The 20,300-nt window shown below is 38.2% G+C and overlaps 1 protein-coding gene across 1 annotated transcript; it reads right to left on the bottom strand.

Moving 5' to 3' along the window:
- Positions 1-16,374: 16,374 nt before the first annotated feature.
- On the bottom strand, positions 16,375-18,983 carry mafa (v-maf avian musculoaponeurotic fibrosarcoma oncogene homolog a (paralog a)). The gene has a single exon (XM_036543888.1). The coding sequence runs from the start codon at positions 18,611-18,613 to the stop codon at positions 17,642-17,644; it is 972 nt and encodes a 323-aa protein (XP_036399781.1). The 5' UTR covers positions 18,614-18,983; the 3' UTR covers positions 16,375-17,641.
- Between the last annotated feature and the right edge of the window lie 1,317 nt (positions 18,984-20,300).

The following is a 20,300-nucleotide window of genomic DNA, read 5'->3' on the forward strand; positions in this document are numbered from 1 at the left end:
TATCCAACAGAAGGGTATGTTTTTTTCACAACCCTCAGCAAATAGATATCAAGGTCACATTAAATGATCATGAACTAATATATCATTAAAATGTTTTGTGGTATTTGTGCTGAAGTAGAAGTCATTTGCCACCAACAAAGCCATTCAAACATACCTTCTGTAGTCTACTAGAAAACATAAATTTGACCTAAAGAGTGACTATGTGTACAGGGCAATAATATGTTGGGACTGAGTATGAAGTGTCCATAACTATAGGCCATAAGTAACATGCACTTAGGTGTAAAGCTGGACAGAATTAGGAAATAACTATTTAATGTACAACAATGAGTCTTAGGAGTTCTTTCTGTAAGCCTACAGAGGCATTATAAATTGCTACAATACCAAACTTAGGACATTGTAGTAATCTCACCATCTCCAGTTATACTTGAGTGTGGAATGTGGGATGTGCGTTGGGTGGTGAAATACCAAGCATTTCTGCTTTATTTATTTAACTCTCTAGTTAACTCCCTCACGGCACTTGAAATTAATGTCAGCCAGCACAAAATAGACAAGGAGCCTAAAATTCAGCAGTTTCCTGGCAGAGAAGTTACTAACAAGGGGGAGAGGGGAAGGGAGGTGAGGTTCCATTTTCAAGAAGGTGCTGAGGATATACATGCCATTAAACTCCAGCTTTAGGTTACCTTGCTGGAGAAAAAAAAATTACAGCTGGCGGGAGACTGGGATGAATATTACTGCTTTGCTAGGGAACCTGTGAAGGAGAGCCTTCACCACCTCTTCCTTGGACTAACTTCTAATTGTAAATTGTCAATTATGTGTTACTCATTGGTTAATTGCATGCACATGTTGGCAATTTGTAAGGGACCCAGCTTATTGGCTACCAAGCCACACCTGACTAATTTAAAGGTGATTAAATACAGGTGTGGCTGGGGAGCTGGAGACTCACTATGTCCCTGCTGGGTTTTTTATATATATATATATATATATATAAATCTGTTTGGTTTTTAAAATAAATTGGTTTTTAACCTTTTGTATTTGGCTCATTTATGAAGTGACGGCCAGCTTCTGTACAGAACCATATGGATTACTGAAAAATTCATTTACCTGGGAGCCGATGGAAGATTAAGTTTTGGGAGGCAGAAGGTTCGCACGGATCCAAAACATTTGAATAATAGAGCACATATTGTAGTGACAATAGTTAGGACAGCACATTATGATTCTAAACCGGCAAATGGTTTAACAATCATTTGTCTTGATTGGATTAATGTTTCAACTCATTATTTTAAAGCTTTTAAAAGCCTCCCTCAGTTAATAGCTATGTTTGTAACTTCAACGATCTCATGTTGCAGACTATGCAGCTTTGTGACTATTTAGCAGTGCCTGTTTGGGTAAATTTGTTTTTGTTTATTGTAGTGTGAAACAGGTGAGTGCATGCATGGAGCTCTAGCTCACGAGTGACTCTGTGTTGTCTGTGTACCGTGAGCTTCCAGTCAAGAGTGGACAGGTCCCTATATAGAAACCACCAGCCTCACTGCTGTCAAACAAATTAACAGAATGCCTCTCACTTCTGGGGTTTCAAACCAGACAGCGGAGTTAATTTATGGTGGTGGTGTGCCCCTCACTGTACATGGATATATATATATATATATATATATATATATAATTTATTTATAACCTTACTGCTAAACCAGAGTATATTGAGTCCCCGGGGCTAAATATAACTTACTAGGAACACTGCAACCAGAGACAAAAAGTATCAGAAAAGCATGGCAAGATACTGACGAAGTTCTCCTCCCAGAAGGGGAAAAAAAAAAAACTCAAGTGGCAAGTCTGCTCCCAGGAAATATAAATCATGCTAACCTCTTGACTTATATTAGGGTTATTTTTCCCCTACCCTCACTCTTCCTTCACATGATGGATCAATCTAGATTGAGTTCCTCTGCACTGACAGGGGGGACAGAGAATCTGAGAATAGAACACTCAAGAGTTAAATGGCAATTCCCAAATGCCCTGAATATCAGGTGTAAGGGCTGGTGTGGGGGTGGAAGGGTCGGCTGTGGCATGGGTGTGGGCTGTGGTCACTCTGGCACCCTGCCACTAGAGATTGGCTGCACTGCATGCCTTGGATCCAGTCAAGATTTTTACATCACACCCAGGTCACCCGAAGTGTGATACAGAGTGCACCTAACACACTTAAACACACCGCATTTTACACACTACACACTATACAGTATACACTCCTACTATATGCTACACTGTCTGTGTCATTCCCCGCAGGTTACTGGACAGGAGCACTGCTTTTCAACCAGGAGGAGGAATATTTTTCTTTGCTGTAATACAGTCTATTAGGAACCAGGGGACCAAGGACCAGGGACACTGTCTTTGGTTCCAGTTGAGCTCTCCATTAATTAGGTTTGATCAAGCAGTTCACTGAAAACTAATCTTTATCTGATGTCTCAACATCTGCAATTCACTACAAATCAATTTAAGAAAGAAATGAGCTGTATGGGGTGTGGTTGTGCAAAGTGAAGTTGTTTAATCAGGATATCTTCAGTAATATGTGGTAAAGTTGCACATCATTCAATTATTTATTTTAGGCTCCACTGAGCCTCTTACTCTCTTAATAAATTAGAATGCAAGCATTCCACATTTCATGATAATCAAGTTTCTGACAGGCTGCCTAATTAATATCTCCTGGCCAATATATAAGGGGGTCTTGACCACAGGGTGAACCTAAACAGGAGATTATTTTGATTATTGTAAAGATTATTTTTAGCTGTGCACATAGGAAACACATTTTCACATTTCAGATTTTCAGTGCTTCACACAATTACCTTCTTTTACACACACATTAGCAGCCAGCCACTTTATTGTACTGACTTACTGTATAAACTGCTTGTGTTTTCATTCTGCTGGTTTATATTCTCATACTTTAGGTGGCAAGAAAAGGTAAATGAATGCATGTCAGTACAGACAGACAAAAATAATAATCCTAAAATGATTTGTCTCCACATACTGTATGTGTTTTGTCTCCGCAAGCACATGTGGCTGGTTTTCATCCAGCTTATCACACACCTGACTTCAAGACAATCGAAGAACAATACATGGGAAACCTATCTAGAGCAAATCAATAGAACAGTTTTGTAGTTCTGTACTTATAATATAAATTGGCTTCCAGCGCAACAATGGGACACAAGGGTGTGAACTAATAGACAGCAGCTGTTTCTGAGAGACTTATGATAACTACAGCAGACTTACTTTGAAAAACTCTAATATGGGGATAAAGAAATTTCCTCCTTGAGTAGCAGCTAATGCAAAGCAGCTGTAAACTCTGGGCTATTGCAGCGATGGGGATTGGAGTGGGGTGTCGGGGAGGGGGTTAGCCCTCCAAGGTGTTAAAGGCTGAATACCATCCTCTCCAAGACCCTCAGGGTATAGGGACTTCTAGGCATTCCATCATCTGAGCATGCACAAGCATATACACATATGCATACGCACGCACGCACGCACACACACACACACACACACACACACACACACACACACACACACACATTCCCAGGGCACCTGTGTCACACACAGGTCCTATTAAATAAACGCACGTTAGTGATATTTCCTCTTCATCAGGAGAATACACAATCTCCAGAAGAGAGATGTAAACCAAAGATACACACACACACATTCCCAGGGCACCTGTGTCACACACAGGTCCTATTAAATAAATGCACGTTAGTGATATTTCCTCTTCATCAGGAGAATACAAAATCTTCAGAAGAGAGATGTAAACCAAAGACCAATTTAGCCTTTTTATCTTTTCAAATTCTGATATTACTACCCATCAGTAATACAGTGTGTTTCAGTAAATCCAACAAACCAAATGAGCAGGGGAATTCAGCTGGGTTCAGATATTGGTGGTTAAATTATACATTATACCAAGTTTCATAAAAATTACCACAGTAGAGCACCCAAAGCCATACATGAAATTACATTACCTGTTCATTAAAGTAAAAGTGGTATTGATGAAGATGTTTTCTGCATAAGAGAAGGGTTTGAGGAATTCCCACCAAGCCAGAGCAGTGGCTGTGGGGACTGATTTGGCCAGATATTACATGATACACAGTGTCAAAAAAGGCTTAATAGGATCCCATATGTGACAGGAAAAGATGTGTAGGTCAGTCTTTTCTTCCCCAAGCCTCCTTGTCCACCTTGTCATCTGTTTATTAGCCAACAGGATAAATTCCCAAACGTAGAGCCATTAAAAACAAACACTTTTTCTTCCCAAGTTTAAAAACACCTCCTAACAGTCTCTGGCAAAGGAAAGTGCTATTAGCATCCATGTCAGAGAAGCAATTGCTTTTGCAATAAATCTTTCATGGTGCAGTTTTCAAAAGCAAGGTGCTGATGATTGGACTGGATTGGATTGGACTGTTCTTTCACAGGCTACTGAATGCACAGTCAAAACAGAGGGAGTTTCCAAAATCAGCACAGAAAATGTATCATTCTGTGTAGAAAAATACAGAACTATAACAATATTGCAGATATAGCCAACTGGCAATACCACAATCAGAACAAAACAATGTTTTATGGTAATGGTCTGTATGAGTCATGGTAACGTTGTATTAAAGTGTATTATGCCAATTGACGATATCTTAAGTAAAATCTAATCAAGGGCAAGTAATGATCATGTTACACTTTCCTTTCCTACCAAAGGTCATGGGACAAAGAAAGTTATGAATAAAACATTCTTTATTCCCAAAAATGAATGATGTGTTGGCCTGCCTTTGGCCTTAATGACTGCTTCAATATGTTGTGGAAGACTGTCTACTAATTTGTGGTAGAAAGTTGATGGTATTGTGCTTCACTCCTTTAAAACACCATTGAAGAGGGTCTTCTTGGCCTGCATTCCAGGTCATTCCAGAGATGTTAAGTCAGGTTTGGGGTCAGGGCTCTGTGCTCACCACTGCAATGTTCAGATGTTATTCTTTTCAAACCATGCATAGTCACACTGGTTTTCATACAATTAGATGGGGTGTCCTGTTGACTTGTTGCTGCATATCTGTACTGCAAAGTAAGGCTTGTATTAAGACTAACCATAATCTGCTTTGTCATGAACTTCAAGTATGACTGCATTAAGCTATTTATTTGCTGTTGTGTTTTTTTCTCACACATTTCTCACATAGTTGTACACATTTCAGTGAGTTGTGGTGTTATGTAAAGAGTGACAATGTCAAAAATGATTCTACTTATATATGATGATGTCAAATTGAAATATTTATGATGCCTTGTTGAATTTTGACCGCTACAGCTAAAACTACTTTTAAAAAAGATAAAACTACTTTGACTAACTAGAAAATAACTTTAATCCCACTTTACACCATTCTCTATACTGTCTGTCAAAAAAGATAAAGTAAGGTGTCCTATCTGATCAGTGTTTTAGTTCAAAGACTGATTTGATTATATCACCAGAAGATGAAAGAAATGCAATCAATAAGTTCTTAATGAACTGAAAAAATGTTGTTTTACCTCAGACATCAAGACTAAAGGCATGGGGACATAGTTCTGTATCACAGATGTAGAAATTTTCTTGATGACCTAACATGGTGGACAATAAAGGATATAATCAAAACATACACAAACAAGTTCACATTGTTGACAGCATGCACACAATTACATGGAGATTTGGATTACAGGGCACTCTGCTTATAAGAATAACTTCCCTGCAGCACAACTGGACCCCTTATGACAAGTGAATTCTTAAAAGTAGAGTTTGAAATATTTATTAAAGTTTTAAACATGTTTTATCTTACTTGGTTGAGAAGTGTTCTTTGCTGTGTTCAATAGGCATGGGAGCAAACCTGTTTGAAGTGTTCAGTATTTATACACAACAACACTTGATCAAATAAATTAAAATAACATGGCATTCATTATTCCAGTGTCATGGTGTGGCTGGTGCTATTCAAACTACAAAGCCCAAAGCCCTTAAAATGTAAGCATTAAATCACAGTTTGACTCACGTTAATTACTGTTCAGTGTCTTCATTTTAATTGCAGGTGTGGTGATAATTGCACCTTGCCCATTAGAATATGTTTTCATGATGTGATGCCTCCTTAGCTCTTATGGAACAGAATCATTAAACTAGCTAAACTAATGATCCAGTTGTAAGAATCAAACAATTCACTTAGAAGAATTATTTGGTTCTCACATATAATATGATACTAAATTAAGTGCAATGGCACATTAAGTGAAAAAAGCCATCTAGAATTAAATACAGTGAATCCTGTATCTCACATTAATTACAGAAATGTGCATAAAATATTTTGATGAAAAAAGTTGTGCAGTTTAGCCAACTTGGCAGAAACAGAGTCTCCCTAAAGACAAAAAAATAGTCTTATAATACACTTAAGTCCAACCACAGAGCTGAGAAAAGGAGATACCACAGGCACCCATGTTTAAGAAGACATTTTCTAGCTTCCACAGCACCAACTATCACAGAGATGCTTGAAAATAACAAATGTGGACAAAGTATTGTTTTAGCTTTAAATGTAGTTAAAGACATTGACTGCAATATGCTGTTATAGCTTATACATGTATGATGGATCATGTATGATGTATCTGAAGACTACATTAATGAAGTCCTGTTCAACTTCATTCATCACATTCACTGTGGAAGTGAAAACTCTCATTTGTAGGCATACCATAAATACAGCCAAACACCAATGGAACTAGAAAATTTCACAGAAGGTGCCTTTATGAACAACAAAATTTTCAATAGCACTGAGTCTAAAACAGCTTATAAAACTTTGTAAAATTAACCGTTTAATCATTGTAATTATAACTCTAATTGCCATGTTTTCAGTCAGGTATGTCTCATTTTAAAGCTGGGTAAATACATTATCTCATAAATATGTTCTATCTTGTTTTAAAGTTCATGATTAATACACTCCCTATTATTATTTATTATTTAAATCAAAAGGAAACTCATTAGCTAGGGCTGCAGGCCCACAAACTTGTCACATCTCACAGAGGATGTGTACTATGCTTGACCCCTGTTTTTGGGAGTATGTAAACTGATAACAAGAGAAGTCATGCAGGAGTGTTTTGCAGAAATTGTTCAGGGAGTGAAAGACATTGACAAAGTACTTCACTAACATTCAAACAAAGATCACTAAACTGTTAGATACCACATTGACAATATACAGTCTAAAAAAGCGGGAGTCAATGTCATTGGAGAGGTGCAGAGAGAGGATGGACAGGCACTTTACAGCAGCACTGATAAAGTGACAGAGTTGAAAAAATGCCTCACTACAATGGAGGACAGAAATGGTTGACCAAGGATACAAATTACTGTGCTGAGATGAGGAACTGAAGGCTCAGATCCCATCGCTTATTGCCTTTCTGCAACATCAAATACCAGAGTGCTTTTTTTCACTTGCAGCTGCAGTCATCGAAATTGAGACAGTACACACAGACTAAAGAGAGGGAATAAAACATCCAATCTCGTTTTCAAGCTTGCGAGGTTTAATGAAAGACTATTGTTCAGGCCGGCAAGGAGAAAAGTTCACCCAAGCAATAGTATGTGGAACTTGTACTATTTGTATATTGCACTTTTTTCTCTGTGAGATATCTCCATGACTATAGGGCAACAGCAGTATCCTGAACATAGATTACCTTTGCTGCTTAATTTTGGGTAACTAACTAGCCACAGCTACATTGGTTGTTGTTTTAAGGTAAGTGAAGGGGTTTGCTATAATGTATTGTATTTTCTAATACAACGAATTCTGCTGAAGTACTAGAATTAAATGAGGTATACTGCTACTATATCTACTCTGAATTAAAAGAGGCATACCGCTAAACTGATATAGTCAAACTTTTTTACAGTTGGAATTACATATATTAACTAATAAACCAAAATGGAAGTGCTTTCTCCCTTAGTTAATTTAGAAGAATCATTGCATCAATCATTGCTGCTCGTAAATCAGTGCAGATAACCACACAAAATCCTCTGGTCTGGGCAGCTCATCCTCAGAACTACTGCTGGCAGTATAGTATTTGTTTGGTCCATAGATTTTGAATGATAGTCATTACACTATAGAAGGAGCATCATTCTACAGAGATCAAACATATTGGTAAGGAAAGACAAGTGCAAAGATTCACTTGACTGTGCCAGTTACAGAAGTCTTTCTTCTCCACCCTTAAGTATTTGTCTCATGGCTGGAAATTTTTGTGAGTTCTCTCATTGATTATGACCAAACAAATTTCATGACAGAAAAACTAGCAGCAGACATTTTATTCTGTCTGAAACACAGAATACACCTTCTTGCCTTGTGAAGTTCTGCATTTAGATGCTGAGAAGGACTTTGACTTCCCCAAACAGCATTTAATTAATAAGTCCATGAACAATTTGATTTTAGTCTGTTATTTAAAAAAATCATCCACATGCTAAAATGTGCAACAAATGCATTATTATAAACTGGTCTGTTGGTCACCTGGTCACCTGCATTGGATTGCGTCCAGTCTACCTTTAATTAATAATTCGTTACATCACCTGCAGTCTATAATAACAATGAACAGCAAAACAGCATGTAGCTAAATCTAAAACTATTTCATCATTATGTATAATGTACAAAAATTACAATATACTCACCCCTTTTTCACTGTAGATCATCACATCAAAATGATTATAACAAGGGAAATCAATTAAAATTAAATATTCAGGTACAAAATGAGGGCCATATGAAACTGAATCCCACTTTCTCTCAGGTGGTTGAATAAACAATAAGAACTTTAAATAAATCTTCAGGACATGTATGCCTTACAGTAGAAATATAGAACAGACCCCATGAGATTCAATTATTGAGCACATTTCTCTTCTAACTCCTAATACTACCTATAATCTCACACAGCATGAATCAAGATCTATGCCTCTGGTCATTCCCTCAGCATACAATGTGCATTACTGATAAAGGACAATGACTTCCATTGCCAGTATACATTTACAGAAGTGTCTTTGAGGGGACATATAGGAGCTGGCTGGAACCAGAAGGTCTTTCTTCAGGAAGCAGAAATCATTTAATTGCCCTGTAACCCAAGTTTGTTACTTCAAGTGGAAGAACTGTGTGAAGAAAATGAAAATCCTTAGAGCATTTTTTCTTTTTAATGAATGATGTGGACAGAGTTCATCACCTCCTTGATCTAACTGAAAAAGTGCAGAGTATTTGTAATAATATATAGTGATGAGTAATGGGTGTCAAAATTAAAACTGGTAAAGGGAACAGCCAGGGACGTTGATGTCTCCTGATGCAGATGAAAAAGCAGCTGTATTACTTTGTAAATGAAGTACCTACCACACCAAAGAAAAATACATGCTGTTGACATTAAAATACACTGATGGTGATTTTTATTTATTTTCTGAACTTAAAAACATGCATCTCTGTTGTAAATGACTGCATTCATGTGGCTGTCCCCAGGTCAGTCTAGGTTTTTATGGAATTGCCTGACTTACTGTGCCACTAAGATCTTTTTCACACCAATGTAACCATATTTGTTCAGTAGTCAGCACTCTAGGACCCTCAAGTACAAAATCAATGAAATATCAGTCAAAATAAATCAAATATTTGTGGGGTGGGGTGGGGTGGGGGCAGATACGCATAGATGAACAGAAGAGATATGAGACCTTGAATTAGGAAACATAGAGGAAAGCAAATCCAACAGACAAAGCATGTGTGTCCTCGAAGAAAGAGGAAGCTGGGCCTTTAAGTAGAGCAGAAATTGACAAGCCCCTAGAAATACTGCAGCAACACCATCAGCTGGGGGGTTAAATTATTAGGTTTTCAAATAAATGCCCCATAACTCAAGTTTTACTGAGCACCAGTGAACCTCAGGGAAACACTCGGAAATGATAGAGGGGCTCCGGCAGGACATAAAGTCGCTCAATTTAAATAATTTTGAATGCAAAGGTTTATCATAGAGATGCAGATGCCTTGGGGATAAAGAGGAATGGTTTGTACTGTAACTGGAACACATCTGAATGCATCATGGTGGGCACCAAGGTCCAATGCATTTTCTACCCTTACAACCCTATTTCAGCTTCCAAAATTTCAAAAAGTACATGCTGATATTTAGTATTTGTGAACAGTCATTGAGATGATACAAAAGTGCATGCAAACAAAGATGTTAACATGTATATTGTGTATGCTTTTGGTATTACAAAATTATTTAGGAATGTATCATGTTCAGAAAACCTGTATAACTTTAAATTATATCTTTATAATTATACTTGCAGTGATTATATTTAAATTAATTTTGCAAGTATATAGCATATGTAAAAAATCAAAAATTTTCCCCTAAAGTGTGTGTGTGTACATACTATAGTTAAATTCATAGAATAAATACATCCTGCTGTTTAAACAGATATACACAACTGGAGCTTGGCAACTCTCTAGGTAAGAATACATTTGGTACAATGACAGACCCTGCTGACCACTTATCATTAGTATTTTGTAAGGTCATCTGCCTTGTCTGACCTTCCACTCACCTCACACATAATGTTTGTCCAGACTCTATACATGTTTGGATAGACCTTGTGCAGCCTGACACAAACAAAGACCTTCAGCAAAAACAAAGTAGATGAATTAGAACTGTGGATACCATTAGATACCAATTAGAACAACATACCAAATGCCATTTCAGGTTTTGGACATCAAAACATAACACATACTAATGATTCAGATACTAATATGTATGAATTTAAACAAGATTTCCTGTCATTTCCTGCCCTTTGAGGGAAACAAAGGGGACAACAGCAGTATTTCTATTAATTATGTCATTAGCCCCTACAAGGAGGGTCACATGTTTACAAGACAGTGTCAATATTGCTAAGTAGGACAATGGAGAGGAAATGCAAAACACAGGGGCAGTTTAAGAAATGTCTTGAATAATGTAATGACAGAAAGCACATCAACTTTGACAATAAAACAACAGTTGGCTTAAAGCTTTGTGGAATAGCCTACCTTAAAAAGGGACTCATGTACTACATGATTACACTCAGCTACTATTTACATATCTACAGCCGGGCTGCGGTCTTTCATTTCAGGCTACATACCCCTCACATAAAGTGTTGTTTGTGATGCCTGTGTGATTTGCATGCAAGGCCCTCTGTTTGGGTTGCTCTGCACAGGAAATGTATGTGGTGGTGCTGCCTGGCCCTAGAGGTTTCCTGCTATGAAGGGGGAGGCGGGGGGTGGGGGGAAGGGTTTTTACTTAAATTTACATTTACATTTATTCATTTGGCAGACGCTTTTATCCAAAGCGACTTACATAGGTTACAGTTCTGTACAATGTTATCCATTTATACAGCTGGATATTTACTGAGGCAATTGTGGGTTAAGCACCTTGCCCAAGGGTACAGCAGCAGTGTCCCAGCGGGGATTGAACCGGCAACCTTTCGGTTACAAGTCCTGCTCCTTAACCACTGTGCTACACTGCACAAATAAATGTATGACATCAGCCAAGCTTTCACAATCACATCTCCTTTCCTGGGGGATCAGCACAGCTGATGCATTCGGGCTGCGACTCCTTGAAACAGCCCAGGAGTATCAAGCGAAGTCACTGAGAATCTGACCCCATTACAGTGTGTTACCACCCCAGAGAAAGACTTCCCAAGGACAAACCATTCAACCCATACAGCTTATGAAGTTAAAATCAGACAGAGGAATATTCTAAACAAGGCCTGTGATGTAACTAAATGTTCCACTTCTTAAGAGGTTTAAGTATGACTAAAATTTTACAAACACATTACAAGAAGATCAGTCTGAGTGGATGCAAGTAGTGCAACACAGTGATATTTTGCAAATCAGAAAATCAATTTGCACTCTTTCCAATCTTCGGGCCCTGTATGCCAGCCTTATCTTTCATGCAAAAGTAAATCTCCTCTGCAAGTGAAATAAACAGGGACTCCAGACAAACCCTCTGCATGTATGACCCAATGCAATTTGCATTGACTGGTGACATGAGAAGGCACTGTGTTTTACAGAGCCTGGGTGTTCCTGCTCACCTAAGAAGCACAACAAGAGCACTTAAAGGGATGCACAGAGCAGAATGTTTCAGAATTGCACTCAGTACACAAAGCCAATTCTCTGGCACAGATTTTATTTGAGACAAATTTCTTCACACAGTTACTATAATAACTATTACATAGGTAAATTCATGGTTAAATAAAATAAATAAATAAATGGTTTGCAGAGCCCTCATACGTTGAACTATTTCCTTTGCATAAATGTCAAAAATGAAGGTCATGCTGTTGTATGCATAATATGATGTCTTTGTATAGCCTTACATTATTGCCAAAGATCTACCTGTGTATCAACAAAAGCTTCCTTTCTTATCTATATATCATAATGAAGACTATTTCTTAAGAGTATACTATTACTTGCCATTTTCCTTTCTCAGTGTGAATGATGGTTCAGTTTCACCCCCCCCCCCCCCCCCCCCCCCCCGGCCAACATACACACACACACACACAGACACACACACACACACACACATACACCCCTGCCCTGTCTTTTTTACAGCTATTTGACCACAGCTATAGCTCTGGAAAATACTCACAATGCAATGGAAAATTAGAGACAGAATTCAGAATGATATCCAAGTTTTTTCCAATTTACTTTTTAATATTTTGCAATTTGAGAGTGTTCTAGTATTTACACAAGTACAAAACTATCGACATAAATAACTCCAAAGAACTGAACTCTCTAATTTACTGTATCCACAGAATATGCCAATATTAAATTGCTTTGAATAAGTAACTGCAAGCATTCAGAGACAATAGGTAACCAAGAATGACAGAGCTGTGCTAAGACTGGACAAGAAGAGTATAAACATTCAAAACCAATGAACAAGCTTAAAGATAAAAAAAAAACTGCCTCTTTTATTGCAGAATTGTTTTAGACAAATGGCTTAAACACATTCAAGTGGTATAGAGTACTTTCTCTTTAAGTTCATAAATTGTGTCAATCATGCACATACACACGCACACAATATTTCCTTTACATCTGTAATAATGCATTCTGCCAGCCCAGTGGAAATATATATGCTACTTTCAAAAAGACATAATATATGCTTACATTAGGGTCACAGGGTGATAGTTTTGGGTAGCAGTTTCAACATGTGTAGGAGGACAAGGGAAAGAAAAAAAATGAATCAAGTCACAACCAGGGTGTGAAGTGATTGCAATATGTGAAAAGTGGAAACTGGTCCATGCATGCATATACTGCTAAGGTTAGGTTTGGTTAGGCAATGTTGGAGTGGGAGTACTCATGCAGCGGAAATAAGCATTTCCAGGGAGGAATTCAGTGTGGATGCATTGTGAATGTCCTAATCAGATGACAAGCCAATGTTATTTTCCTGCTACCATTGTAGAAGACTATGTGTATATAAACAGGGTAAAACTGAACTGCACATGCATAATCAACCATATTTATTAAATTATACATTTTCTCAAAACAGATAATGAGACAATATTAAGAGACGCATGCTAATATTGATACACATGAACACTGCAGAACACAAAGAAGAGCCCCATGGATCAGACAGGTCATTGACATTTAAGGCTGCCCTTCTGTGTTACTTCCTAGTCCACCACACTGTGAATTTTTGCCACTGTTTTTTAAAGAGCATCCACTAGGAATTCTAAAACTAGGTCTCTGGAATAACTCAGATGTGCTAGCAGTATAATAAACAGCTTCCTGTGCATATGTCAGTCTTAGCACACAAATGATGAACCACAATCAAAAAAGAAATGTTAGGCATTTTTAAGAAAGCTCTATTGGAATTAGTTTCCATCACCAACTATACGGTACTGCTCTTCATGTAAAATCGATGGCCATTATAAAACATATACTGTATCTTCCTTCAGCGTGCTGTTATATATAATACACTCAGCCTGCCTTAATCATTGGCTCACATATATTACAGATTTTTTTTTTCAACAAATTGATAGGTTTTACTGGTTGCTGACTTACCTGTCAGAGAAGTGTTATACAAATATAATGTAGGGTTGAAAGTGCACACTTATGGGAGATTCAGAAATCCCTACACAGGTGAAGCTACAAACAGCAAAATGGTAGGGGTGGGGGTGTTGCTCTGGGATCAGTCAGAGACGATAGCTCCATAGTAACTTTTTCTTTATTGTTATTGTTATTTGGTATAAGGTATCATTTTCTCCGCATTTACAGGCCGTCCCCGTAATGAACTACAAGTGCCAAGTTTTGTCATCACTTTAATGGAAAAGTAAAGCTGAAGACGAGAATGATAAAAACTCATGATACTGCATACTCTTCTTTGTTTGAGCCCGAATTCCAAGATTTCCCTTGGAATGGTTGGCATCTACACCCATAGCTAAGACAATAATTCCGCAAAATGAAAAACTCTGACTTCGAGGGGTCACTGGAAATTCTGACCCTCTGTTAGTTTCGGAAATCTGAAAAGTCGCTCTCCGATTTCCCTTACATTAAGTAGGTTAGTTTAGTATGCAATTCACGTAAAATGTGCTCCCCGTACAAGTTAATAACTGACATCAGTTCTAAACTTCTAAAGGTTCAAAGTGTCGAGCATATAGAAAATTACCTGTACAAATCGAAGACCAAAGTTTATTCTTGAATTAATAATTAACCATGACTTACAGCATGGTTATAAGTCATGGTTACAACCATGCTTACAACCATGGTCGTCAGATCGAATGATTCGTATTGAATGTTATGAAATACTTTTCAACAGCTAGTTGACAGCAATGCCATTATGGGTAGCAACGAAATAACGAAAAGTGATGCATTCGAGTCTGCATTGTTCCCTGTGTACATTTAACAAGATCTGACAAAAGACGAGTTCTTCGGTTTACTCTTAACTAATGGTAGAAGAACAGTACTGCCAGGAGTAATTATGTATGCCTTTTCTTCTTTTAGCATCCATCCCCTCGTTTTTCATACACCCTCACACAAGTTCGTTTCAGATTGTTGAACGATCTATGCTAAAATAGTAATAAAATCATCTAACACCGTTAAAGATGTGCAACAAAACTTTTTTTTCGTTTGTGAAGATCTCAAGGTTCACACCAAAAATGTATGCGAGAATCATACATCAGTAATCAGTTCGGCGTATTTCAAGGAAGTCCTTTCATTTTCATTTTAACCATCTTCGTATGTTCTTATTTTTGAATTACAGGTATTCCATGGAATTTGACAAGTAGCCAACACTGTGTAAACAAATGTTTAACTACTGAAGAAAAGCACAGCTAGCGTGCCAAGATGAAGCGAAAAACCAAAGTTGAGACTGTTACCCATATCACATCTCCTATTTGTATTTTTGCTTTTTTACATTTAACCTGAATGGCATACGTGTTGTTCCATTTTTTTTTTTCCCAGATGACAACTCATCTCTGCCAGTAGACTGGACAAATCTAACAGCAAGAGAATTTGCCAATGTAATATATTTTCATGCAAGTAAGGCTAGATACAGAAATAACAGTCCTTAATTGGAAATATTTTGCTACATTTGTACTTAAACTGAGAGCACGTAAATACATCTTAAATTAACGTGCATTGACAAAGACCGAAAAATTAGATGAAGGCCAAATTCCAATAATTCATTTATTGCATATTGTTTAATTGTATGCAATGAAAATAAGCACATATATGAACATCACATATGGTTAGTGAGTGACATAATTTTGCACAGCAAAATATATATAAAACAAATATTTTAATAAACATATCTTAAAACAAATATTCATGAATGATATTTTCCCCATTTCTCACGAGTAGGGTATCAATCCCTGACCACATATCAATGTCCAGACATGACAGATCATTACAATATTATTGCCTTGGAAACTATGAATTCGACTTTCAAAAGCAAAAAAAAAAAAAAAACACATGTTGCCCTGCATGATAACACACCTGTTAAAATCGTATCATTCTCCAGCAATGTCCGGAATAACTGCACTTTATAGGCTAATTAGCGTTCTTAACAGCTTCTTTTCTGTAATATCTCGCAGGTTCTTGGTTCTTAGTTCTTAGATCTTAGTTCAAGTCAGTTCAAACTACTTGAAATGATTTGAAAATAACATTTCAAATGCATGGTTATCGCCGTTGAGCTAGTAGGAATCTCCCCTCACATAATACTTTGGTTTAGAATACAGTCAGTGGTATAAAAGGGTTACATCTGTCAAACGTCTGTTTTAATTGTAAGCACATGCAGCAGAAAAGATGTTTTCGTATTCAAACAATCGGGTTGTGAACAATCCCATTTTATTCTTCAGATTGTAACTTTCCCCTTTGCACAAGCAAAACAGAAAACAAATTAATTTAGTGCACAGGACCTTAAAAAACTATATCTAAAGTAAACCTAATTTATCTGCTCATTTGCCTCAGTCAGTAACATCAATGATAACCTGTAGCATAACCATGTTATTTTTTGTCTTACAGATTATAAAACTATATATTTAATTACAATATGTACTAGGAATCCACAGCATTCCTGTGTTGTTGAATACATAAGGATGTGGTATTCATTAATAAACAAATTGCTTTAAGCATCAGTTTTAACCCCAAAACAGGGATGGATTCCTTTTAGAAACCATTTTGTTGTTCCCCCGCGCAACAAGGATTCCAGTCTGACAACTTTCAACCGGAATGCGTCAGTGCAGCAATTCTATAGAAACAGGAGTCGACGCAACCAAGTTCGTTGAAATATGAAGATGCAATTTCATATGAGGGTCTGGGTGAGCGTGCCCCGCACACTTTTTTGTTGCAATCCACAAAAAAGTGAAAATAAAGTTATGAATGCCATGCCGGAGTCATCCAAAAAAGATCATTTCAAGCAAAACAAAGAAAAGGAGATACCGTACATGTCCAGCATGCAGGGCAGTCTAACAACATACCGTCTCTCTTAAACAATGCATAGGATCGTTTATAAACTTACAGTTTTACAGCTAAACTCTAGATAGCATGTATGATGCATGATGTGAACGTTGGGTAAAAACAGTAGACTCAGTAGACTCCTCCGAGTTGGAATATAAAAAGTAGGCCAAAAACTTACTACTGAAGGTAGTTGCAGTTGATTTTGGCAGTTTTTCCTCTTCTTTTGTTTTATGTACATTGATGCAGAAAAAGAAGGTCAACGGTGCGTGTACATATGTGAATGAATACATAAACCCACACACATACCATGTGTATACAAATGCATTGCACAAGTGTGGTCAAAACAGCGGTGTCCTATCTAAAGAAAAAAAAACACTGCAAGCCAAAAACAATGACGAAAAACTCACGTGAGCTTAACAAATGCAAAACAATATTAAAATAAGCATGATAATAAAAATGAAGTTGATGGCAGGTTCTAAGAGCAGACTCCAAAATTAGGAACGCACTTTTTGATGGCAAAGTCCAATCTTCCTATTGCAAGACCCCCCCCAGAAAAAAAGAAGCTCACGAAGTTTTGTTTGAGCAAACCAGCATTCTCAAAAAATAAAACAAAGAAGACAAAAAAACTGGCAAATCTGTGTCTTGGACTAGCAAGCCCCATACAAAAACAATTCGCATGGAAAACTTTAATGAAGCCGTTGACAAGCTTGTCTTTTTTACGCTGGGACTCACATGAAAAACTCTGGAGATGAAGGGTTGTTGTCACTGCTCGAGCCGTTTTCTCTGAAGCTACTGCCCATGAGCTTCTCGTATTTTTCTTTGTAGACATCCCTCTCCCGGACTAACCTGGAGATCTCTTGTTTGAGGTGATCAACTTGCTGAATGAGCTGAGTCTTCTCGCCTTCCAGGACGTGCCGTTGCTGGACCCGCTTGTAGCGACAGGACTGAGCATAGCCTCTGTTTTTGAGGGTCCGCCTCTTTTGTTTCAGCCTGATCACTTCTTCTTTGCTGACCCCCCGGAGCTGCCGATTGAGCTCACGTACAGACATCGTCACCAGCTGCTCGTCGGAAAATCGTTCCTCTATATGCAAGTGCTGGTGGTTTGCTCCCGAGTTTCCGCTGGAGGGGACCCCAGGTGTCTGGTGGTGACCCCCGGCGTGATGGTGATGATGATGATGGTGATGAGGAGCCCCGTTCTGAGCTGCAGCAGCCGCGATAACTGCGGAAACCACCGCAGCTGCGGATCCCATATCTTCTCCTGCCATAGAGCTTCCCGCTCCGGCTCCACCGGCAAACTGCTGCCCTCTAGAATAGCCATCGAAGGTCTGAAGCTGGTGACTGCTGTTTATCAGTGCCTCTACGGCGTCTTCAGGGCTAAAGCCCAGAGCCTCTGGGTTCAACTGCTGTTGGTAACCGGTCATCCAGTAAAAATCCTCTAAATGCGCCTTCTGTTCGCTCCCGGATCCTGGGCTTGGCGCCGAGAAGCTTGGAGAAGGGGGTACCGAGCTGCAAGGCGTGCTCATCGGGGTGGAAGACAGGGATCCCCCGGCGATCAGGCGGCCGCACTGGCTGATGCTGCGATCAGGCTCCACCGGCTCCTTTTTCACTTCAAACTTCATCAGATCGAAGTCATTAACATATTCCATAGCCAGGGGGCTGGTGGGCAGGTCGGAGTTGCTCATTGCCAGTTCTGATGCCATCCGTTTACAATTGACAGACCTCCAAAGGGGATGAAGACCACCTGTCAAACTGTGCTGGTTTGAAAGAATGTGAGCCAGCTTGATTTTTATGTATCTATTCAAAACCAAGAAAACGATTTTCACTTCGCAGCCGCGTGGCTCTTTAAATTATTAATGCTACTTTACAGAGTCACACACGGACACATTAGAGCAGCGCGTGCGTTAGTCTGCTTTCCTTTCTTTGCATGAGAATATCGACTTTTTTTTAAAACATATGCCACTTCATGGCTTCTTCAAAGATACTTAACGCGGATTTGATAAGATAAAATGTGCAAGTAATCGGCAGACTAACGTCGTGTCAGGAAAAATACCCCAGGCTTGTTGGAGAATTTTTGAGGGATCTCCAAGCAGATGAGTTTAAAAGCATTGCTCAGTTTTATAGCTGCCCTGACGCAGGCTTGAAATAGGAAATTGACTCAGACTCAGAGCCAATGGGCTCTCTCAGTCTGAAGGCTAATTAACATAATAGTATAGAAACAAAACTTTTCTCAACTGTCACAGACTATCAGCTGACTGTCAGCTGGAACCCAAAATTTTAACTCTTTCGTTCTGCATATGCCCTAAAAAGAACCTAAATTATTTCGTTTTCGAGGGTAATTAACTGTCAGCTGTATGTTTTTTCCCCTTTTTAACAAAGGACTTCAAGCTACCGGATAATGCTCCATACACGATAGAATGAAACGTTAGCACGTATATCAACTTTTCATCAACAATGAAGCGCACGGTGAACAATCAGAATATACACCTCCAGTATTTTTGTTCTTCGCAAAAGATACAACGAAAAGAAAATACTTCAGGACAGACGATAGGAGATAGTGAAACAGCAAGCACAAGTGCAACTCTCTCCCCAAAAGCGAAACCACTTTGTAAGTAGCAAAGTGCTGTTTTGGCACCGGTGTAAAATGTACAATAATAGTTGGTAATAACTGGAGTGTGTGATTAAAAATTAAATTAAAAATTAAAAGTGTGTGTGTGTCTGTCTGTGGACTAAGAATGTTAGGGTGGAAAGAACAGCCGGAACAATTGCAGCTTTGCATTTTGAAAACTCAACAGTGCCACCTCTTGGAAAAGTAGCACCACGGATTGAAATCAAAGAGTGCTGTTGATTTTGTCGACTCGCAGATGTTTTGTTTTTTTAGAGCCTGTTCAGAGAGTTGTTACTCTCAACCGCGAAGAAAAACCTAATGTGCATGTTACACAAAGCAGTGTTAGACCTCAGAAAAAAATTCGTTCTTAGTGTGCAAATACTGCAAATATTCCATCAATTAAGTTGCATCATAAATTAAGTGACACATCAATTTACATTTCAACACATGTACTATTTCAGTTGCATTTCTGTCCAACGTTTTCAGGGAAGGGCAATATCACCTTTAGTTCTTGAAAGTTAAACCAGCCATTCTCACTACACTAATAGGTATAATTAAGAAGCGTGTTATTATTATTATTATTATTATTATTAACAACAATAACAATAATAATATCAGTAGTAGCTGTAGTAGTAGTAGTAGTAGTAGAAGTGGTAGTAGAAGCAGTAGTAGCATGAGAGAGGGTAGTGACTGCCTCTTCAGCCTAATAGTTGTATCTTTCATCAAAATACATGTTCATTCAGACACATAAAGGCTAGCATATCCATTGGGTAAACTGTACT

Source organism: Megalops cyprinoides, chromosome 13, assembly GCF_013368585.1.
Source record: "Megalops cyprinoides isolate fMegCyp1 chromosome 13, fMegCyp1.pri, whole genome shotgun sequence".
NCBI lineage: Eukaryota > Metazoa > Chordata > Actinopteri > Elopiformes > Megalopidae > Megalops > Megalops cyprinoides.